Here is a 22,821-nt window from a genome sequence, read left to right as displayed (position 1 = left end):
TAATTTTATGTTATTTTCATGTGGGGTTACCTGTTATATAGCCTTGAGATTTATAAAAAAAATAATTTATTAGTAAAAATTATAAAGTTTTTATTCTTTTATTGCGGAAAGATATATCTTATGGAACATATATTTATACTTTTATTACATTAAAATAACACGATTTTAAAAATTATATAATTTTGTAAGAATAATTTGAAAAAGTGTATGTGTTAATTATTTTTAATTGTAGAAATTATATAATTACTTTTGAATGGCATGGTGAAGTTGTATAATTGCTTATTTTAGTATTAATAACTATGAGAGGTTATGTAGAGAGAAAAATCATTTAACATTTCGTGTATATATATTAGATATAGACATAAGTACACAAGAATTAATTAAATTTTATTTAACAAAAATGTGTATATATTGCGCTTTTTTAAATGAAGCTTGTTTTCATTTATTTATATTTTTTTTTCAAATGAAACTAAAACAGCCACGGAAGCATACATTTTGGTAATACATAACAAACCATACATTTAACATTTCTCATTGGGAAGTTTTAACATATTTTCAATTTTAAATGGACGAGTCAAAAACACATATAATATATAACTCTTAAGAAAACAAAAGGAGATATAAGAGGTTTGGATGTTGAAGTTACAATTTTTGTCACGAAGCAATAATTTTCATCTTTTACTTATAATAAATTATTCTTCAAATATTATTAATTACTGTTTTAGTGAAATAATATACCGGAATTTCGTTCCTTGTTAAAAATATAATGTAATTAACATCAACTAATGCGACTTGGAGAAGTAAATATCTGCGTATTTTGGTTTTTTGAAGAAAGAAATTGGTAAGATATCTAACTTTTATTTACAAATTAAGAGTTGAAATATTGAGAAATATGAGGTGAGGAAACATGAGCTACCTTCCAGACATAAGGTGCACTAAAGCTTGGTTTTCATAGAAGGAACCAACATCCCAATCCTCAGTTGCAGATGAAAGTGTCATTAAGGCGACAACAATTGATCTCATGCTTGGCCTAAGTTGAGGGTTTTCATGTGTACATGCTTTGGCAAGCTGAGATACCTGCAATAGACCAAAATAATAACAGTTCTATTACCGTTTCTGATACATTTTATGCATGAAAAATCATGTCTAATACAATATTCATGATAATTATTGCTGAGACCGCCATGTTTATCTTAATGATTTGTGATTAAACTATAGACATATTTATCTTACTTTTGGATTGTTGAGGCATTTTTTATTAAATTGGTTACCTACCTTAAATACAGAGTCAAGAGGGTAGTTGTCACCAAGTCTAGGGTCAACAAGTTGACGAAGATTTTCTTTTGGATCTGAGAGACCAAGAACTTCTTCAAACTGCAGTTTATATAACAAGTCCAAAATTTAGTAAAGAAATATATAAGGGATGAGTTACAACTATTGTTGAATGAAGAGAAGCATGGAAAAACAACCAAGGCGACTAGTCCTTTTGATTCACTCTCAGGATCGTTTGTCTTGACGATAGCTTCTTTGCCTGATATGAGTTCATAGAGAACAACTCCAAAAGCATATACGTCTACTTTGGAGGAAACATCACCATATTGTGCATATCTACACCAAAAACCACTACACTTGGTCAAAATGGTCATGTACGGTTATATGCATACATAATATATTAGAAATCAATCAAAAAAATTGGAGATTCAAAGTAATACACAGAAGTTATGTGATGGGTAAATTTGTTGTGCTTTAAAATATGTAGTTCAACCGATAAAATAAGTAATTATAATAGCATGTAAACAGAACATGATTATCAGTGCTGCTAATGATACAAAAATAGGTTCAAACTTGGTATAAATTAAGTTAAGGATAAGTAGTTCCTTACTCTGGAGGCATATAACCAAAGGTACCCACAAGACGCGTGTGTAATGAAGAACTACCATACTCAGTCAATTTTGTGAGACCAAAATCTGCAACCTGTGGAAAAAAGATTGGACTCAGCATTCAAAATTTATGTATGAAAAAAATGTAGAAATTCATTTGCGAACCTTTGCGCGAAAGTTTTTGTCTATCAAAATGTTTGCTGATTTTATATCTCTATGGATGTAGACTGGAACTGTATGTTCATGGATGTATTCCAATCCTCTTGCTGCATCAAGACCAATTTGCACTCTAGCTCCCCATGTTAACGGATCCCTCCCTACAAACCAACCATATTCAGACCATCAAAATGATTTCATCATTTTAAGATGAAGTATATTTATAAGTGAGTAAGAAAAAAAGAACCTGAGCCTCGCAAATGTTGGCTTAAATTGCCGTTCTCAATATACTCATAAACCAAAAATAAGGAGCCCTCAACACAATATCCTATTAACCGCACCTGTATTGAATATGTTTGCAAGGAATCATGTATTGTGGAAATGAGTAATGAAATATATTTAAATATAAGCACTGATTAGTTAACTAGTTAGTTACATAGCAAGCATAGGATCTTAGGAACAGGATGATTAGTTGAGAATCCCTAACAATACTTTCATAAATAGATGGAAGCAAGGCCAAATATAAAGAGATTCTAATTTTTTTTCTTTTTTGTGAAAATCCTTGGGAATCCACAACATTGGATGGTTAGAAGAATTGATAGAATGAACAACTGCACCACCCTTGAGTTTTTTCTTTTCTTTTGGGGGGCTATAACTGTACACTTTTTGAGGTAAAAATTTTAGTATCAGCATAGGGAAAATGTCATACCAAGTTCAAGTGATGGACATGCGTTAGAACCTTTAGTTCTGCAAGGAATTCATTTGATGCTTGCATATCCATCTTTTTAATTGCAGCTTTCTGCAAAAGGGAAAAAAATGAAGCGTTGGTAATAACTTGAAATTTACATTGCTTACAAAAGATCAGTCTTAGATCTGTATGATCAAACTTTGACGAAATAGGATTCAATACAAGAGATAAGTTTATGTTAAGCTTAAACCAAGTACTATGTAATGCAAGAAAACAATGGTATGTGATTAGCAGTAACTTCTTGTCTTCAAAAATAAGATCAATGAACTTACGACAAGGTTGGGTGAGTGTAAATGCATAATATCTATAGTCTACACAATAATTGTGAATAATTACTCGTGTTTGGTGATATTACTGCACATTTCTTATTAATCCTCATGTTAAAAGTGAGTTTAAAGCATCTTGACAAACCTCACTCCGAAGCTCAGCATAGTAAACAGATCCAAAGCCACCTTGACCAATTATATTAGCCACACTAAAGCCATCAGTGGCCTTGTCTAGCTCCCCATATGAGAACTCCACTGACTTGTCCACTGTAATCCCTGTCAACCTTGGAGAAGCAACAACAGAAGATTCCGATGCCTTGTCCAAGCTGCTTCCCAAACCTATATGTATCAGATAAGACCTACAGTTCCACAGTTTACTTTAAACAAAAAAAAAGCCCTGAAATCTAGAATTAGTATTACAGGTAATAATTAAGAGTTTAATTCTAACGCTCCATATAAAGATTTTTACATTATTAACTAATTAGAAATCACCCTTCATGCAATTTTTTGAAGTAATTATTACAAAGGTCAATATAAAATAAGAAAGGGTTGTTTTAGAAATAGCAATGAAAGAAAAGACATACCAACACCATGATAGAGTGGACTACACTGATCTTCAGATGCTCCTGGTACTGCGAGAAGGGACACCTCAGCCACTTTCCTTCTTCTGTGTAGACCAACATATAGAACAAGTGCCAAAATTAAGACCCCAGCAGCTCCTCCAACGGCTATGCCGGCAATAGCTCCACTAGATATTCCTACTTAAATTTGCATAACAATGTCAGCATCTCATAGGAATTTAACCCACCATCATTTATGAAGCAGCAGTTTGCACAATATCCACGTCACCTGATCTGCACAAGGTTGGAAGAAACATAGGTTATTAATTTCAAGAGTAAATCTCAAAACTCTAATCAAAGGATTAAGATGTAAACTTAGTATAAAATTTAACTTACCTCAGCAGCATAGGTGGAAAGTTTCCATTTTCATCTGCAAAATAGGATTTAGAATATAAAGCATCAGAAGAAAAATTGTATCAAATAGCAATTGCTAACAAAAATAAGAGACGGCGAATCCATTGATGCAGAGTCTTCTTGAAAATGAATTTGTCTCAAATTTGGACTGTCAAAAGACCAGTTACCACACAAACAATTTGTATTAATTCCTTAAAAGAGGACATTATTAGATGATGATTCTTGTATTTTTATGCTTTATACATTATTTTTCTGTGGGAAATATTAGTCTTAATGGTAACCGTTTGTGGTTGGACCATTTAAGCACAGTAAATGAAAATAGAATATGCAATTTAGTTCGAAACCAACATTATTTGATAAAAACAAAATTAATCAGGTCATGTGTCCTTGTTCAAAACAGCACCAACACGAGGGGTCTCCTAATCGAAAATACTAATCTCTCTATTTTTTATTCTATTTTTGCATAGTTTTTTTTAATGTATATAGTTAGTTTTTTTTATTAATTAAGTTACTTTATTCACTTTATAGACATTTAGATACTCAGCTATACTTATTTGGGATAACCCAAGTTGATACAAATTAGTTATAGCATCCTTCTACTTTGGAGTTTTTATTTTACCTTATAACTTACCCCATAACTTCTATCCAAATAAAATTATAAATATAGAAATTCTCGTAAATCTTATTTAAATTATGATTTATTTCACATTAAATGTTATTTATGATAAATAATTTAAAATATATTCCCGCTAAAGTTGTATTGCAAAAATAGGCCTGGGCAAAGCAACTCTTAATAAGACAGAAGCCGTATTGTTTCTAACTTTTTAACTTGTCACACAATATATAAAAAAAATATAAATTAAAATTATTTTCGAAAGTTTAAGTTAAAAATAATAGTTATTATTTTTAGTCATAGATTGTATAAAATGAATGCATTTTATATAGAAAAATTAATCTTTTAACAAATTAAAAATTATTTAATAAAATAATTAATTATACAATTTTTCTATTCAAACACATATTTAAAAATAACTACTGATCATCATTTTAAAACTATTTTTAAAAATTATATATTTTCTTGAAACTATATTATTTTAATATAACAAAAGCACAGATAATAACAACAATGTTATTTTTGTGGACTTAACTCGTATTTATTTTGTTTAATCACATACACAATTAATAACGAAGTTGCCCACAAAAGATTTTGTCAACTAATTTGGAATTTGATCTCGGATCATTCTAAAGAAACAGTGATAATAGAAAGTGAAGACCGACTCAGTATAATTGTGTACACAATCATAACAAAGTGACAAATTTTATTGCATTGATGACCTATGTCTGTTTGTTTTCTATCAAGAAAATTATCTTCGAAATAAATAATTCTCAAATTTTACTGTATCTGTCTAATAGTGGTTATTGGGCATGCATGGATCACCAAAATAGTCCACAAGAAAGTGATAATATATGAACAAAGTGTGATCTGTATTATTTTGTTTTATTACCAGAGGACTAATCATCCTTAATAAAATATAAATTTTCAACATTTTTTTAATTTCTGTGATTAATAGCTGTCAAGATCGATGTTTCCAAATATGCACGGAATATACCAAATCTATTTAGCAAAAAAGAACTTCAGTGTTCAACACATGTATGAGAAGGAGCCATGAAGAAGGAGGTACCTTGTTTAGTGTTGACCGGGTTCTTTGTTCTTAATTAATTAGTAAAATGTTATAGGTGTTTGTTAATTACCTTTAGCCGGCACGAACACGAGCCCATTCCCAGAACTGAAATCGGAGGTGGGGTTGTAGCGTACCAGCAGTTCCGCCGGCACACCGGATTCCGCCGCAACCCCTTTCAAGTCATCACCCAGCCGAAGCGGGAACGTCAAAAACAGCCCATAATGCTTGGACACATGTCGGTTTCCGCAGGAGCAGTTGATGGTGACGTTGATGTTGACGTTGTCGGGAATATTATTGGACTGGTAACTGTTGACCCTGCTCACCCAATCCTCGGTGGTCAGGTTCGAGAAAACAGAGTCCGCAACCACCTTGTAGGTGTTCCCGTGTTGGATCCGGTACGAGAAAGTGTGTCCCAAAAACACACTGTTTAAGCACTCACACGAGAACGGCACGTTGATTCTTGTTCGGCTTTTAATCACGTTTGGGTCTTTCACGCTTGGGTTGTACTTGAGAATCTCCGATGTGGGCTTTCCGAAAAGAGTGCTAATGGAAGTGAGGTTCGTGCCTTCGCTTATGTAGTAGGAAGCTAGAGCAAGGTCGCAACCAGAATCACACTTACCTTTGACTCTTGTGGAAATTAACAACTGAATTAAGAGAAGGAAAAGATGGTGTGCTTTTGGTTTTGTGGTTGAATGTGTGGTCATTTTGTGTGTTAGGGACTAGAAGAGTTAAGAGCTTGAAAACTTGTAATTGATTAGAGGTGATTTACACACCTTATTTTATGTGCAGCTTCATTGATTTGTTATATTATTTGTATATGGCACCAATTCATGATCTTATTGACGCCAAAGTTGTGGTGAATGAGTCTTCTCTCGTTATTGTTTTTCTAATACTTTTGGGACGAAGATGCTTAATTTAAAATGTGTAGATTACGTGAAGAATGTGACATCCAATTACGCTTATGCTAAAAAGGGGATGGAAAGACACTCCAAATGGGCGTGTCTTGGATTTTTAAAGATTAAACTATAAATAAAAATTATGTCACTTTTCAATTTTCATAATGAAATAATTGTACAAGGCTTTATTTTATATCAAACAATTATTTATTTTTGTTATGCTTTTTTGCTCTCCAAAAGCACCTTCTATTATAAAACTAACTTGTTTTCCGTTGAATAAATTTGTTTAGAAGTTAACTCTGGAATAAGAAAGATCTCAAATTCAACATTCGTCGCATATTCCTTATTTTCTTCCCTTGATAAATTATTTCCTTGATGCTTTTGGGAAATTATACTCTTCCTTCTTCAGCCAAGTGGATGTATATGTATAATTGAGATATTTGATATGCTAAAAAGAGATCAGATGTAGCCTTTTGGACTGCAGTGAGATATTTGAGATGATAGTTGAAGAATATAATCTTTTCAAATAAGTTTGAGGAAGAGAGAATGCCTAGAAAGGATATTTTCAATATATTAAATAGAACTTTGTTAGATATATATAGGAATAACAACAAATGTGTCTCTTGTATGGAGAAAGGTTGCAGAAAAAAATTTAGAGCCAAAATAAAGTTTGGAAGAACTGAAAACGGAGAAGTTTCTTCAAATTAATACACAGATATATTGAATGGTGGGTTCCACCATGGATTTTAAAGGTTCTCACTTAATTTTCCACGTAAGCTCAAAGATATTTCCCTGTGTGGATTGAAGCATATAGATATTTTTCGCTTTGCAGTGACTATAACCTCACCATTGTATTCACATGCTTAAATTATCATCATAAAAATTAAGGCCTTTTTTCAATATACACAACATAAATTTTTAACAGTTAGCCATGGAATTCTCTGCAACTCTACCGCTTTCTCAGCTTCCTTATGTGTACCCTGAAACATCCAGAAGCAACAAAATCTATCCCTTTTGGCCTTGCAAGCAAAGAAGCTCACAGCCAACACGCTTACACTGCAACAAGATGTTTGTACCAGGTAATTGATTCGGTTACTTTTCTGCTTTGTTCCTCTTCTCCAATATGACTAAAAGAACTAACATTAACCACCAAATATTAGCAATGAAAAAGAATTTTTGTCACTAATACATTGATTTGTGACCAAATTAGCATTACTGATGTATATGTAATGGGGTTGTTATATCGATTGAGATGCAGGATTCGGAGAAGCATCACCGGAAGCAAAGGCGGCCAAAAACCTCCACAATTTCTTCACCTTTGTAGCAGTGAAGATTGTTGCTGCTCAACTTGAGGTTCCTTCTTATTGGCTTTGTGAATTCGTGTATATCTTCGCTTGCATTCATTCTAATTACTGCCACTCGTTGAAAATAGAGTACTCAGAAATCGTTTAATAGCTTTGAACGGCGTAACAATTCACTTAGGAAATTTAGTCCCAAGATACTTTCTCTTAATACAGTATTATTCTTTATATTGAACTACGAAAATTCGTACAGTTTTACGCTGTGTACAAGCAAATTTAGTCTTTGAATGTGTTCCAGACAGAGTTCTCACCATCTCAGATTGGAACATTCAGTGTAGTCAATCTCATCCTGAAACATTCAGTCAAGAATATAAGAATATGTGAATCTTTATCTAATATGTCTTTCTACCTTGTCTTTCCACTGATATATACTAAAATTTCTACTATATTTCTTTTGTATTTGGTCTTGTTATATAATAAATATTATCCTCTGTTTAAGATTGATTAGCCGAATTTTTTTATTCACGCGGATACAACATTGGATATGATAGAGAATCTGCTCGTTCACAATATTGGACTCTGCAATGACGCTATAGAATGCTTCAAACTTCATACGAAAAAGCTTTCACATTCTTAATAACCAGTTATTCACGCAGCTCACTCTTTGGATCTTTCTTATTAACAGTCCTTTTATTATTGCATGAAATTTTTGTGAAATTATATTTAGAGAGATTTAGACCTCCAACGTTGTCAATCTGATCCAAGAAGGCTAAATAATAATAACAATAATTTGACAGTGGATTTACTTTGATGCACGTTGTTCAACTCAATTCAGTTTTTTTTTTATATCCTTTTTTAGTACTTAATGCTTTTTTTCTCTCTAACAATATCATCTGTCAAATAATTATTTCCCGGAGCAGAGCTACAATCCTGAAGCATATGAGGAGCTGATTGAATTTCTTGGTCGACACTCGTTGAATGATGGTGACAAATTCTGTGCCACCATGTTCAGAGAATCATCAAGACATAAGAACTTAGGTAACGGCTATTACAAGCTACTCAATCTCAATCGGTATCTAATTATTAATATCTGACTGGCAACTTTTTTGTGTACTGTCACTGCATGAACGAAATCTCCGAACTAACGATGCGTGGCTCTGGCGTGTACCTGAATAGCCCTACGCATAATGGAAGTAAGTAGATTCTTTTTTTATTATTTGATTCTCCATCACCTGTTAAGGAGTTCCGATTAAATGCGACGATGTATGATTATAGGTGAGATCGGCATACTGCAAAAATGATTTTGAATGGGACAACTTGAAGCGCCTAGCTCTCAAGGTTTGTAATTCAATAACGTTTATGTCCAGGAATCCTGCAGAAGTTTATTCAACTTTCTGTATGATTGAATAATGCTTATATTTCTACCCTTATTGTCTTGTAGATGGTCACAGAATCTAACACGAGGCTCATGACGGAATATGTCTTAGAAACCACTATTGAAAGTGAGAAGTGAATAGTCTTCCACCAAAGCATTAGCCCCTTTATTCCCTCTGATCGAACAGGAGCTAGGGCAATGTACCTATTTATATGTACAGAAATAACTCACCGACATGGTTATCAATCAATTTTATACTCCAGCATTAGCAAGGTTAAAAAAACAGTTAGATCATAGAATGTTTGGAAAATTCGAGATACAAATTGATAATCAACAGAATATTTTGTTAAACCTTCCTTAACTGTGGTTGTGTTTGAAAGCTTCAAAATTTTAAAGTCACATTTGACGCTTGGAATGTGAAATCCCTTTCAATTTAAGTCAAATCGTTTACACAAAGACACACTTAATAGGATACTTGGGAGTACCAGAATTGTCTGCTCCAAATATAAACATTTCAAGCAGATATAGAATATCATATTTCAAGACAAATATTGGTGTTGTTTTCGAGGCTTGATTCTGAAGATAGATTAGTGCATAATAAATTATCCTTTACGTCTGAAATGAAAAAAAATTGTCCAACGATGAAACAAACAACATTACCTTCAATCCTCAATGTTAAGGAAAGAGTTTCTCTTTGATAGTTTACAGTTTACACTTCATGATTTCCAACCAACACAGCTAAATTTCACAAGCAGCATCACCTTCTTCACTAAGATATAGTGTTTGTTGTCAGAATACCAACTACAAATATCACATCAGATGTATAGCTTGAGGTTTACCAAGCATAGCCTATTCAATATAACTTGTCGACTTCGCACCTCTCGTGTCATGACCAAATGAAGTACCGCAGTTTAGCAAGCTGTCTCCTACCCAATTTTGCCAAAGAATTGGATTGGCAATGCGACACAACGCTCTCCAGCGGAAGTAATCAATGATTATACAAGCATACTCAGTTTTAGACTTGAATGCATTTGTCCTATTGTTTTGATAAAACCTTCCATTATGCTCCGATCAAGCAGACTTCAGAATTACTTGTCACTGTGGCTGCAAGTGACGGCAAAGAAAGGTAAAGGTTAATAAGGTTGTCCACTGCCACGAGATTTGTTTCCAAAGCACATGCATATATGATTGTTGAAATATGTTGAGGTTTATCTTCTAGGAATTGATACTAAGCAGTATCCGTTACATCAACAAAGCGATGTAGTAGATCACTTGAGGCCTGAATTTCACCATTGCTGAAGTATGAATGGGCATATTCTTCAATGTGATCCAACCTGTAAAATTACGTGTCATTAGCAGCATATACTTAATTTGACCAAGTGAATTGAAATTTAAAATTTGATCAAAATCCATGTATACATATTAATATATATATTAAGGATGGGGAAAAAATCCAAATTACAAAATCCAATCCATAATTATCCAAATCCATATTAGTTTTGATCCATTTAAATGGATTTATCTCAAATCCAAATCCATATTTTTGGATTTTAAATCCAATCCATTAATTGGATATGGATTAGATATAGATTGGATACATTTTTGGATTATCCAAATTGCATTTTGGGTTGGATTTTGACTTGGCCCGATCCAAGTTCAGCAAAGTCGACCCAAGTCCATGTCAAGCTGAGTCGTCCGGGACCAAGTCATTGAGTCGGTATGGACCAAAGTCGAGCCAAGTCATTTCAGGCCAAAGTCGAGCGGAGTCAACTCTGGGCCAAGTCAAGCTGAGTGGACGATATTGAGTCAACCCGAGTCGGCCGGGGCCGATATTAAGCCGAGTTGGCCCTTGCCAATGTCTAGTCGAGCCGGTTCAGGCCCATGTCGAGTTGAGTCTTTCAGGTTCGATATTGAGTCGAGCAGGCCCAACCCGATATCCAGACAACCGGGCCAGGGCTAAAGTCAAGCCAAGCAGGCCCGGGCTGATATCTAGACAACCGGGCAAGGGCTAACGCCAAGCCGAGTGGGCCCAGGCCGATGTCGAGCCAAGCAGGTCCAGGTCTAGGTTGATGTCGAGCCTAGCGGGCCAAGGCCGATATTAAGTCAAGCGGGCCCGGGTAGATGTCGAGCCGAGCGAGCCCAAGCCCATGTCGAGACGATCAGGCCCTGGCCGATGTCAAGTTGAGTGGGCCCGGGCCCATGTCGAGCCGAGCAGGCCCGAGCAAAAGTCAAGTTAAGCAAAGTCGGGTCGATGTCGAGTCGTCCGGGCCTAGGCCGATGTCGAGTCGCCTGGGCCGATATAGAGACGAGCGAGCCCGGGATGATGCCGAGACAAGCGGGCCCGGATTGATGTCAAGACAAGCGGGCCCTGTTTGATGTCGAGACTATCGGGTCTGGGCCAATGTCAAGACGACCGGGCCCGGGACGATGTCGAGTCATTTGGGTCCGGGCCGATTTCGAACCAAGCAAGCCCGGACCGATGTCGAGCCGAGTGGGCCCAAACTGATCTTGGAGCCTTCACCATCCAAGTGGCGTGATCACTAAACCAAGTCTTCCATCTCCATAAGTTCTTTCTTTCATCTCCATGTTCATATGAAATTCCTAAAACATGTTTAGCTTCTTTATGTTCGGCAATTCAGTTTAATTCCAGCTTTGCTTCGGTTCATTGTTTCCTTAGCTGTTTCTATTTGTTTCTTCTTCAATTCTAGTTGATTTGTTCGGTGCATTTTTGTTCTTGGGCTTTTTAAACGGTGCTTTTGCTTTTATACTCATTTTTAATCGGTTCAATTGGCAATAGATGGAACTTCCATGTGAGTTTGGTGTTTGGTGCAAGTTTTGGTGAGTTCTTGAAACATAGAACCTTGATCCAATTCTATTAAAAGTGCCTAAGCTATCTCCAACTCAAGTTGATTCCATAGAATGTCAAAAAATCATCTCTATTTGGCTAGTGGAATCATATCATGTGGTATCTAGAGTTTAGGTGTGTTCTTGTTTAAATTTGAGTTGTGTTGCACTTTAATTCAAGAGCTCTTTAATTCTTGTTGTTTATCTTTCTGTTTTTAAGCTTATTTTGAGTTTTATTGTTGTTTTCTTATTTGTGCCTATCATGTGTTTGTGTCTTTTCCTTTTTGAATCCATACAAGTTTTGTCATAGTCATGTTTTTCCATGAATGTCATCACTTCTTGTAGTACATTTATTGAATTTTTTGTTTCTTGCTTTGGTGTAATTCAGTTTTCTGAGTTTGATACTTGATCCTTTGTGCATTTTCTGTTTTAGTTGAGTTCATACTTGTATTTTAGATCTATACAAGTTCCTATACATCATTTTCCATTATGTCTTTGCTAGTTCTTAATTCTGTTTTTCATTCCTGTTAGGATTTCTCTGTTTTCTGAAAACGTGCTTACTGTTTCGATTTATTACAATTGATTTACTCACTGGAAATTTCTGAAATTCTGGATTTGTGTTCTTCAAAGTGTTATAAAAGAGTAGAAAAAAGAAGTACTCAAAAATTTCAAGTACAAAAAAAAATGATAAATAAAAAACAAACAGTGTGCAATTCTGCCGAAAAAAATACGGTAATTTGGCATTGATTTTGAAAAATTTATCTCAATTAATTGGCTTACTGTTTTTTAGTAATTCCAATGCCATTGTTGAGCTAAGATCTTGAAGTTTCTGTGGTTAAAATTTCATAATCTAGTTCTCTTTATATCATTCCAGTTAAATCAGTGAACATTTCGCACAGTTTGCATAAAAATATTTTCCAGTAGTTCTGTTTTTGTTTTCTTCATCTACTCTAGTGCTTTTCTTTAGGTATCTTTTGTGTGCCTTCTTTTTCATTGAGTACCTTATTTTCTTGCTTGTCTTTTGTTCATTAATCTTTGAGTTTGTCATATATCTTGTATTCCTTTTTGTGATAAGTCTTTTCTTGCTTATACCTTTTCTTGCTTGTCTTTCATTATTCATTAGTTTTTGTGGTGAAGTGCTTTGAAGATTGTGTGCTCTTGCTTTGACATCTTTCATTTGCGATTACTCAAGGCCTCAAGATCAGCTTGGTGCAGAGAGTATTCTTTCTTTGAGAGTGATTTTAAGTGACACTTCACTTCGGCAGTTTGGTTCCAATTGCTTTTGGCTAACTTTGTTTGCTGTTTTGTTGTTTGCTGTTTTCTTTTCCAAATGGCTGCATATTCCAGTGATGAGTGTTACAACCAGCATTCTCCTAGCAAAGCTTCTGTCCTTGGTGAATTAAAGGAGGCCAAGCGAGCCCTTACACAAAAAGATGAAGCTATTAGACGGTTGGAGGAAAGATTGCAAAGCCTTGAAATGAAGCAAGCTAGGTCCTCTCATTCTATTCATGGAGAGCATCATCATCATAGACCTTCATCAAGAGGCTCTTCCAATGATCATGGACGTGAAGATGAACATAGAAGGAGACCTCAACCCAACTTTCATGGATATAGACCACCTTATGTTCATGAAGATAAATGTGAAGATGGCTACTACCGAGATGCAAAGGCCAAGCTCCCTTCGGTCAAAATTCCTAGTTTCAATGGGGATAGTGATCCTAATGTGTATCTAGATTGGGAGGCTAAATGTGAACAGATTTTTGACCTCCATGAGATCCTAGATGAGCACAAATATAAGCTAGCCAACTTAGAATTTAGTGATTATGCCATGAAATGGTGGCATGGTGTTGTAAAGGACATTATCTATCACAAGGGTCCTCCCGTGGACTCTTGGAACTCTTTAAAGGATCAAATGCGCCGTAGGTTTGTGCCACCACACTTTAGGAAAGACCTCATGTTGAAACTCCAACGGTTTCAACAAGGCACGCTAAGTGTGGATGCTTATTACAAAGAATTAGAAACGCTTTTACTTAAAGTTGATTTGAAAGAAAGCGAGGAAGCTATGATTGCTAGGTTTGTGAGTGGTCTAAGGAAGGATATTCAAGATACATGTTCTGCCGAAGTGAAGTGTCACTTAAAATCACTCTCAAAGAAAGAATACTCTCTGCACCAAGCTGATCTTGAGGTCTTGAGTAATCGCAAATGAAAGATGTCAAAGCAAGAGCACACAATCTTCAAAACACTTCACCACAAAACCAATAAATAATGAAAGACAAGCAAAAAAAGGTATAAGCAATAAAAGGCTATAACAAAAGGAATACTACATGTATGACAAACTGAAAGAGTAATGAATAAAAGACAAGCAAGAAAATAAGGTACTCAATGAAAAAGAAGGCACACAAAAGAAACCTAAAGAAAAGCACTAGAGTAGATGAAGAAAACAAAAACAGAGCTACTAGAAAATATTTTTATGCAAACTGTGCTTGATGTTCACTGATTTAACTGGAACGATATAAAGGGAACTGGATTATGAAATTTTAACCACAGAAAGTTCAAGATGTTAACTCAACAATGGCACTGGAATTACTCAAAAACAGTAAGTCAATTAATTGTGATAAATTTTCTAAAATCACTGCCAGATTACCGTATTTTTTTCGGCAGAATTGCACACTTTTTTTATTTTATTTATCATTTTTTTTGTACTTTGAATTTTTTAGTACTTCTTTTTTTTTACTCTTTTATAACACTTTGAAGAACACAAATCCAGAATTTCAGAAATTTCCAGTGAGTAAATCAATTGCAATAAATCGAAACAGTAAGCACGTTTTCAGAAAACAGAGTAATCCTATCAGGAATGAAAAACAGAATTAAGAACTATCAAAGACATAATGGAAATGATGCATAGGAACTTGTATAGATCTAAAATACAAGTATGAACTCAATACTAAAACAGAAAATGCACAAAGGATCAAGTATCAAACTCAGAAAACTGTATTACACCAAAGCAAGAAACAAAAAATTCAATAAAAGTACTACAAGAAGTGATGACATTCTTGGAAAAACATGACTATGACAAAACTTATAAGGATTCAAAAAGGAAAAGACACAAACACTTGATAGGCACAATTAAGAAAACAGCAATAACACTCAAAATTAAGCCTAAAAACATAAATGAAACAGCAAGAATATAGAGCTCTTGAATTAAAAGTGCAACACAACTCAAAATTAAACAAGAACACACCTAAACTCTAGATACCACATGATATGATTCCACTAGCCAAATAGAGATGATTCTTTGACATTCTATGGAATCAACTTGAGTTGGAGATAGCTTTGACATTCTATGTTTCAAGAACTCACCAAAACTTGCACCAAACACCAAACTCACATGGAAGTTCCATCTATTGCCAATTGAACCGATTAAAAATGAGTATAAAAGCAAAAGCACCGTTTAAAAAGCTCAAGAACAGAAATGCACCGAACAAATCAACTAGAATTGAAGAAGAAACAAATAGAAACAGCTAAGGAAACAATGAACCGAAGCAAAGTTGGAATTAAACTGAATTGCCAAACATAAAGAAGCTAAACATGTTTTAGGAATTTCATATGAACATGGAGATGAAAGAAAGAAGAACTTATGGAGATGGAAGACTTGGTTTAGTGATCATGCCACTTGGATGGTGAAGGCTCCAAGATGAGTGAGCTAGTGCCGCCACTTGAGAGAACCAATTGCACTCAAGATAAGACAAAGTGAAGGAGAAGACAAAGCTCTCACAATTCTCTCTCAATTTGAGTAGAGTTTCTCTATATCAATTTTCCAATCTGAATTTTACAAAAGCCCACACCTCTATTTATAGTGTGAGGGTGCTGGAAAATAGGTGGGAAATTTCAAATAAAACTCATTTGAAATTCCCACCAAAAACAAGTCACATGGGAGGTGTGACCTTTTTCTACTATGACACCTCCTAAAAACTACACCTACACCACTCTCCTAAGTCACATGGACAATGTGACTTTATTTTACATATTCACACTCCTTTATTTAATATCCACACCTCCTAAAACTATACAAGAGTAATTCAAAGCTTGGCCTTGCCCCTCATGGGATGGACTTGGGCTTTTTGGGCTTTGGCCTTCTTGGGCTTTGGGCTTGGGCCTCTCTTTATTTTATGTCTTCTTTTAATTTTGAGAAGACTAGAAGGAAGAACTTCAAATATGAGGGTGAATGACCTCTTCCTTCATTAATAAAAGTCTCCTTTATTTGATTCTCATCAAGTCTGGGCCCACTCGGCTCGACATCGGCCCGGGCTCGCTTGGCTTGAAATCGGCCCAGGCCCAAACGACTCGACATCGACCCGGGCCCGCTCGTCTCGACATAAACCCGGGCTCGCTCGTCTCGACATCAGCCCAGGCTCGCTCAGCTCTATATCGGCCCAGGCGACTCGACATCGGCCCGGCTTTGCTTGACTTGACTTTTGCTCGGGCCTGCTCGGCTCGACATGGGCCCGGGCCCACTCAGCTTGACATCGGCCAGGGCCAGATCGTCTCCACATGGGCTTGGGCCCGCTCGGGTCGACATCTACCTGGGCCCGCTTGACTTAATATCAGCCTTGGCCCGCTCGGCTCAACATCAACCTAGACCTGGACCTGCTCAGCTCGACATCGGCCTGGGCCCACTCAGCTTGGCGTTAGCCCTGGCCCGGTCGTCTGTATATCGGCCCGGGCCCGCTCGGCTTGATGTTAGCCTGTGCCCGATCGTCTGGATATCGGGTCGGGCCTGCTCGACTCAATATCGAACCTGAAAGACTCAACTCGACATGGGTCTGGACCGGCTCGACTAGACATTGGCATGGGCCAACTCGGCTTAATATCGGTCCCGGCCGACCGGGTTGACTCAATATCAGCCACTCAGCTCGACTTGGCCCTGGGTTGACTCGACTCGACTTTGGCCTGAAATGACTTGGGTCGACTTTGGTCCATACCGACTCAATTCGACTTGGGCCCGGACGACTCAGCTCGACGTGGACTTGGGTCGACTTTGCTCAACCTGGGACTGAATTGTCTAGGCTCAACCTGGATCGGGCCAAGTCAAAATCCAACCCAAAATGCAATTTGGATAATCCAAAAATGTATCCAATCTATATCTAATCCATATCCAATTAAATGGATTGGATTTAAAATCCAAAAATATGGATTTGGATCTGAGATAAATCCATTTAAATGGATCAAAACTAATATGGATTTTGTAATTTGGATTTTTTACCCACCCTTACCTAACTTCACTAGAAAAACCAAAACGGAGTAACAGGAACTTTCATCTTAGCAAACAAAATTTCTTTGTACGACCAAAATGGCCTCCACAAAGTAAATTGACACTATAAATGTAATTGTGGTACGAACAGAACAACATCCAGAGGACAATTACCTATACACATAGTTCACCATGATCCCTCCACTTTGGGAAAGACCTTTTTCTGATCGATCAGCCATCCAATTTATTCTTTCAACCATCTGTCCACATTGAGAAGCAAAACTTTATTCACACCAAGTTACTCAAATTACAACTGAAGATTTGCTACAAGAAATAACCATTTTATCATATTGATTATAGAGAAAGAAATACCAAGAAAATAACCCATGCAATGTCTTCATTGAAAAAGCCATTCAAAAAGTATAAAGTACTATATGGAAACTACCGCTTTCAGAATGAAAATACCATTACCACTAACAATGAAGTTTATTGGCTCTACAATATGGTTGCAAGACATACCGCTCCATTTTGCAAGTGAAAATTTGCTACAGAGTCCAAAGCTTTTCCTCTTTTCTTCTCTTGCAGAAGGTACCTGTGATACCAAAAGAACCCCAAATGCTTTCAGATTACCTTGAGTCATAAATTATGAGTACTAGCAAGCGGCCTAGCTCAATCCGATATTTCAAAGTCATTTCTAACATGGCTTTTTTTTATTTTCCATAATTTGTTTCCAGTATTTCAATACCTGGCACATAAACGCATCAAAGGAGCTTTTAATGCTGACCGAAGTTCTGGAGAATGGATCCACTTAGAGGATGTAGAAGTAAGCAAGTTGAACATCAAATCCATTCCATTTTTTCCCGTGGCAATATCCCTGCATCTCATATTGATATTAGTCGCATGATAGTAACCCAGAGATGAAGTAGAGGGGAAAATGAGAAAGAAAGGCAAAAAAGAAGAGGAAAAAAAACTGAACCACTGAATGTTGCAGTTAGTATTAATCATAGGGAATAACAAGGTCATATTTTGATTCATCGGACTACATGAGTTGTGAACTTGCCAAATCGTACCATATTTAATCATGCAATCTGAATCATGAATCATGCACTTTAACAACTGCAAAAAAAAATCTACTTTTTTTCAACACATAAGAAGCCAATTGGGCTCACAATAAAGGAGAAACAAGAAAAAGACAAAAAAAGATGTAATGCAGCTATTAGGATAGGTTACTTGATGACATATGAATTTGCGATAGTGGTGTTGCCAAAAATTATCGAAGAAAATCATAACTTAAAATATGAAGATAGAACAGAATGCATCTTACTTGGATAAACTCATAAGTGTTTCTTCTTCCTCGGGTTTAAGTATATTTTCATAGAAAGTGGAACTAGATCCCTCGGCTTGCGATTGAGACAAATTGACTCCTTCAACAAGTGGTGTCTGAGATGCTGCTAACTTGGATAAAAGCCATGACATGAATCCCGGGATGGGACTAAGAGTTGCAAAGGTCTACAGCCAAAAAATCATCAGCAATCTTGGATGTGGGAGGGCACAAGTAAGATATAGCAGTATCCTAAGAAATATGGCATTTATAAAGAAAAATTCATAACACCTGTGCCTAATAACTACTGGGAGTAAGCATGTCACTTTTAGATCGTACTACAATGAAGAAAGGAATATATCAATTTCAGAGAATAGTCTTTTAGGCAAATTCCCACGTGTCTATAGTTTTATAGTGCCTTTGAGAGCAATGACTTCAGAAATCTGCATCTTTCAGAAGAGGGAAAGATTTAAAAAACCCATGGTTTAAAGAATAAACCATAAAGTTGTACTGGTATATTTGGAAAACCTCCCATCAAATGTGAAGGGTTAAAGGGAAGACAACACATTTTGTTTGGCCATTTCCATTCATATAAAAACCATGAAAATAAAAGGTAATAAACTGAGATTCAAAAAAGAAAAAGAAAAAAAAAACTAAAGAAAGAATTATGTTCATTAATTGTTGTGCATTCACAAAACCCATGAATCTCCGTATAGTTGATAAAATACTTACAGAAATGTGCGGCATCTCTCTTTTCACCTGTGTTACAACTCGTTTGATAAGAAATTTTCCTAAGTTGATCCCTGCCAAGCCAGGCTGCAAATTATACCATATTATAAACTCTCTCTATCATTATTCTTCTTCAGAGAGTCAGGAGGGGGAAAAACTGACAATGATATAAACAGAAAAGCAAACAGATCAAAGGTGCTAACATGAATAAAAACGGAACAGAAAAAAGAACGAGCAAATTGTAGCAATAATTCCAGTCAGAGAAAAAACCAAAGAATAAACAGTTCACATTGCACTAAGAATGATTGTGCTGAGCTTCACCATGGCATATAATTAAATACTTAACAATTTTTAGATATATAGTCAAATCTCCACTGGCCATAACTTTCATTACTTTTATGATACATAGCATACCTGAGTTGATGATATAGAGTAGAACAAGGCACATGTGGTCTCACTTTCAGGTATAGGAGGACTATCCCACAAAACTTCCTGTGGAATAAATAAATACTGTTTAAAAGAAGTTACCGAAACAGGGTTTAGTCCAGTTGAATTTTAATAACATTAACCTGTATTGTCTGAGCAACATCCTTCAGCAGTGCAACTTCAATGAAAATTAGGGGTTCACCTGAGGAGAATATAAAAGACCACATAACGTACTTTAACACACTTGAAGCTTTAAGAATAGACTTCTTCAAATGCGACAGAAGTTAAGTGAACTGCTTGAGTAACAGCACTCAGTAACCTTGATATTTATAAGAATAAATTATTTTTGCATTTACAAGAATAATAATAATAATAATTATCATAATAATAAAGAAGTAAACTATTTCATTTGACCATCTTACCAATGTTACATTAATTTCTATAATTCCCAATGACATGTTAATCACAATCACAATTTTTAAACATCAGATTTGAGAACAGGCATATAACTACATATTTTAAACCAATGATATGCACTGGATCCCAAAGGGGCAAATAATGTAGACTATAGAAAGCACCAAATTTAGTTTTTCAAGCTAGTCGGTAGGAGAATAATGAAATTCCACTGTACTGCCTACTTAATACGATAACTTCACTATAAAGCATTTTGACGTTACTAACTTTGTGAGCTGATACAGACTGAACTCAATATTGAAAGAGATGAAAACAATTGCTGCTGGGATGTTGATTAGTGCACCAGTATAAATTATAAAACTGTGAGAGGTAGAGAACTATCTTTCAGTAACAACGGGTTAGAGGAACTGCTGACCAGGGATAGCTGGATGTAAATACCCAAAACAACGACGGCCAATTCCGAGCCTTCTCTTAAGATCTAGAAGATTGCTAATAGGGTGAACAGCCTACACAAGATATGAAAGATTATGCATATAGTGGAATACCAGAGCTACATTAAATGACAATTCAAGAAAAAAGGAGAAAAGTACTTCATAAGCAACAATTTTCTCCAGCAAAGAAGCCGGATCATCCCATGTAATCTGGTGAAGCTCTAAGGCAGCAGGACTAAGCCATGTAACAAATTTTTCCTTTAAATAAGAATCCAATGCTCTCAAAGATGCAATATTTTCCTCTCTGTGTAATGGAAGAATTGAATCATTACAATCAAAATATCAGGAAAGCAGGTTGAACTCTTGTTCTTCTCTTATCTTTCTTTCTCCATTTCCTCTAGGAATGCTATGAGCTACAGGTATCTAAAATTCATATTTGTATAAATTTATTTTATTTTAAGGTTCTCGTAGCAAAAAATCCTGGAGCAGACGAAGGTAACTAAATTTCAAAGAGGAAACGATGAACTAAGGTTTCTTTTATTTGCTCTACTGTCATTTTGCAAGACAAGGAAATTAAAGGAAACAGATGTAGTAGAAAAATTGTTAAAAATAAAATCGTGTTGCACCAGCCATAAACTTACCCGAGAATGGTTAGGACATCTTCTCGAAGAATGGATAAGATCCTCAACCCTCCAGGATGAGTGTTGAGACGCTCAAAGAGAACTTCATAAACTGGCTGAAGGGCATGCCTCAAATTCCTCTCAATGCGATAGAAAGGAGAAAACAAGCCTTCATCTTCAGAGCCGATCACTTGAGTTTTGTCTGCCAACCCAATCACTTTTCTTTCACACCAAAGTTTTGAAAGCAATAATTAAAAGAGTTACACACGTGGGCGTACGCCCACGCCCACACCATATAATAACTCACCAACAGGTGGTTCAAGTCCAAGATACTGCTTTATCAGGTCACGCACTTGTGATCGATTGAGATCATACTCTCTGGCAAGGACAAGAAGCAACTTGCGACGGTTTTCATGAGAAAGAGTAAAATAACCCTACATCATCATCACCGGCTTATGGAATGAAATAAGCAATGACGACAAAAGAATCGAATTGAGAAAGTTTCACCGCATTAATTAAAGAACCTAAAATTAGACTACCTCCGAGAAGTTATTAAGAACATCATCAAGAACTTCTGTTTTGTTCATCGATATAGCAGAGTGCATTGAGGCACGGACACGCTTAAACTCTCTGTGAATAAGTCAAAACAACACATAAATAACAGAAAAAGAAATAGCAAAAAAACAAAAGCAAGCAAAATCCAATTCAGGCATGCGAAACAAAAATTAAAAAAAATAAATAAAAATTAGGAACCTCTCGGAGTTGCCGGAGTCATTAGGCACCGCATTTCCTTCGCCTGGAGATTCGTTTTGGCGGGAATTCTGCTGCTGCTGCATTTGACTCGTCGCGTTCTGTTGTGGATTCATCGCAATCGAAAGAACCATAAGTTAACAAGAATCAAACTCAAAGCTAATTCACGCACAGAAAATATCATCGACTTATTGAATAATCGAATCAAAACAAAGTGTACGTATAACTCAAATCTTGTACAGAAAAAAGAAATCAGGGGAAACTAAAAGGAATGAACAGAAGTGTAAGTGCAAGATTATTTTACTCACAGCAAGAGGAATGGACGAGAGAGAAATGTTTGTACGATCGTTGGGCTTCATTCTGGCGCGCATCAAAATGGACAAAGCTTTTTTGCTCATTTTTTATTATTATTATTACTCTCCTATTTATTGGGTGAAGCATGTCCGTTCGGCAATCGAAATCAACAACTGGTATAGTGAATGAAGTTTGCTTTCTGCTTTTGGATCGTGCGTTACATCACTGTTTGGCAACAACCTATTTTTGTTTGTGAGTTCGTATTCCGAGGTAGCAAGCGCGTTTCTTGCAAGCCACACAGATATTTTTTTATTCCTTTTCTTGGTCAACGTCTAACGCTGACTCTCCACTTCACTGTAGATTTTCACGTTTTGACCCAATTCAGGTTTTGGGCCTCATGACCCAAAACGTTAACAAATTGGACTCTTTGCTTTTGGGTCAGCTAAATTGGACTTTTATCTAG

General features: G+C 35.8%; 3 protein-coding genes across 5 annotated transcripts; 1 reads left to right on the top strand and 2 right to left on the bottom strand.

Moving 5' to 3' along the window:
* Nucleotides 1-792: 792 nt before the first annotated feature.
* LOC137832201 (chitin elicitor receptor kinase 1-like) lies at nucleotides 793-6,561 on the bottom strand. Its single transcript, XM_068640240.1, has 12 exons — nucleotides 5,777-6,561; nucleotides 4,007-4,040; nucleotides 3,900-3,904; nucleotides 3,635-3,808; nucleotides 3,196-3,389; nucleotides 2,746-2,835; nucleotides 2,284-2,377; nucleotides 2,046-2,197; nucleotides 1,883-1,974; nucleotides 1,470-1,608; nucleotides 1,276-1,374; nucleotides 793-1,077 (listed from the first exon to the last, which is right to left on the bottom strand). Exons 1-12 carry the CDS (start codon nucleotides 6,408-6,410, stop codon nucleotides 913-915), a joined length of 1,872 nt encoding a protein of 623 aa, XP_068496341.1. The 5' UTR covers nucleotides 6,411-6,561; the 3' UTR covers nucleotides 793-912.
* Nucleotides 6,562-7,465: 904 nt separating this feature from the next.
* LOC137832200 (chaperonin-like RBCX protein 1, chloroplastic) lies at nucleotides 7,466-9,700 on the top strand. Its single transcript, XM_068640239.1, has 6 exons — nucleotides 7,466-7,681; nucleotides 7,861-7,955; nucleotides 8,824-8,941; nucleotides 9,080-9,096; nucleotides 9,179-9,241; nucleotides 9,345-9,700. Exons 1-6 carry the CDS (start codon nucleotides 7,534-7,536, stop codon nucleotides 9,414-9,416), a joined length of 513 nt encoding a protein of 170 aa, XP_068496340.1. The 5' UTR covers nucleotides 7,466-7,533; the 3' UTR covers nucleotides 9,417-9,700.
* A 220-nt stretch (nucleotides 9,701-9,920) lies between these two features.
* On the bottom strand, nucleotides 9,921-22,639 carry LOC137832199 (uncharacterized). 3 transcript variants are annotated; one of them, XR_011084524.1, is made up of 16 exons: nucleotides 22,373-22,639; nucleotides 22,068-22,165; nucleotides 21,854-21,944; nucleotides 21,622-21,748; nucleotides 21,336-21,516; nucleotides 20,854-20,998; nucleotides 20,679-20,769; nucleotides 19,993-20,051; nucleotides 19,838-19,915; nucleotides 19,427-19,510; nucleotides 18,698-18,882; nucleotides 18,119-18,247; nucleotides 17,845-17,965; nucleotides 17,548-17,633; nucleotides 10,525-10,612; nucleotides 9,921-10,382 (listed from the first exon to the last, which is right to left on the bottom strand). XR_011084524.1 is itself a non-coding variant. In XM_068640238.1 (16 exons), exons 1-16 carry the CDS (start codon nucleotides 22,460-22,462, stop codon nucleotides 10,374-10,376), a joined length of 1,614 nt encoding a protein of 537 aa, XP_068496339.1. In that variant the 5' UTR covers nucleotides 22,463-22,639; the 3' UTR covers nucleotides 9,921-10,373. The 3 variants fall into 3 exon arrangements, 2 of the variants coding, with proteins under 2 accessions (XP_068496339.1, XP_068496338.1); XM_068640238.1 differs by having other exon boundaries at nucleotides 17,893-17,965; XM_068640237.1 differs by having other exon boundaries at nucleotides 9,921-10,612; nucleotides 17,893-17,965.
* Nucleotides 22,640-22,821: the final 182 nt, after the last annotated feature.

This window comes from Phaseolus vulgaris, chromosome 6, assembly GCF_000499845.2.
Source record: "Phaseolus vulgaris cultivar G19833 chromosome 6, P. vulgaris v2.0, whole genome shotgun sequence".
NCBI lineage: Eukaryota > Viridiplantae > Streptophyta > Magnoliopsida > Fabales > Fabaceae > Phaseolus > Phaseolus vulgaris.
This window is presented reverse-complemented; position numbering and strand designations above follow the sequence as displayed.

Coding starts and splice junctions, on each gene's coding strand:
- LOC137832201 (XM_068640240.1), bottom strand. CDS start 6,410: ATGACCACACATTCAACCACAAAACCAAAAGCACACCATCTTTTCCTT. Junction 2,378..2,745: donor ATGTCCATCACTTGAACTTG/GTATGACATTTT, acceptor TATTCAATACAG/GTGCGGTTAATAGGATATTG. Junction 2,198..2,283: donor CCAACATTTGCGAGGCTCAG/GTTCTTTTTTTC, acceptor GTTGGTTTGTAG/GGAGGGATCCGTTAACATGG.
- LOC137832200 (XM_068640239.1), top strand. CDS start 7,534: ATGGAATTCTCTGCAACTCTACCGCTTTCTCAGCTTCCTTATGTGTAC. Junction 7,682..7,860: donor CAACAAGATGTTTGTACCAG/GTAATTGATTCG, acceptor ATTGAGATGCAG/GATTCGGAGAAGCATCACCG. Junction 7,956..8,823: donor TTGTTGCTGCTCAACTTGAG/GTTCCTTCTTAT, acceptor TTCCCGGAGCAG/AGCTACAATCCTGAAGCATA.
- LOC137832199 (XM_068640237.1), bottom strand. CDS start 22,462: ATGAGCAAAAAAGCTTTGTCCATTTTGATGCGCGCCAGAATGAAGCCC. Junction 22,166..22,372: donor TCTCGTCCATTCCTCTTGCT/GTGAGTAAAATA, acceptor AATCCACAACAG/AACGCGACGAGTCAAATGCA. Junction 20,770..20,853: donor AGAAAATTGTTGCTTATGAA/GTACTTTTCTCC, acceptor TATCTTGTGTAG/GCTGTTCACCCTATTAGCAA.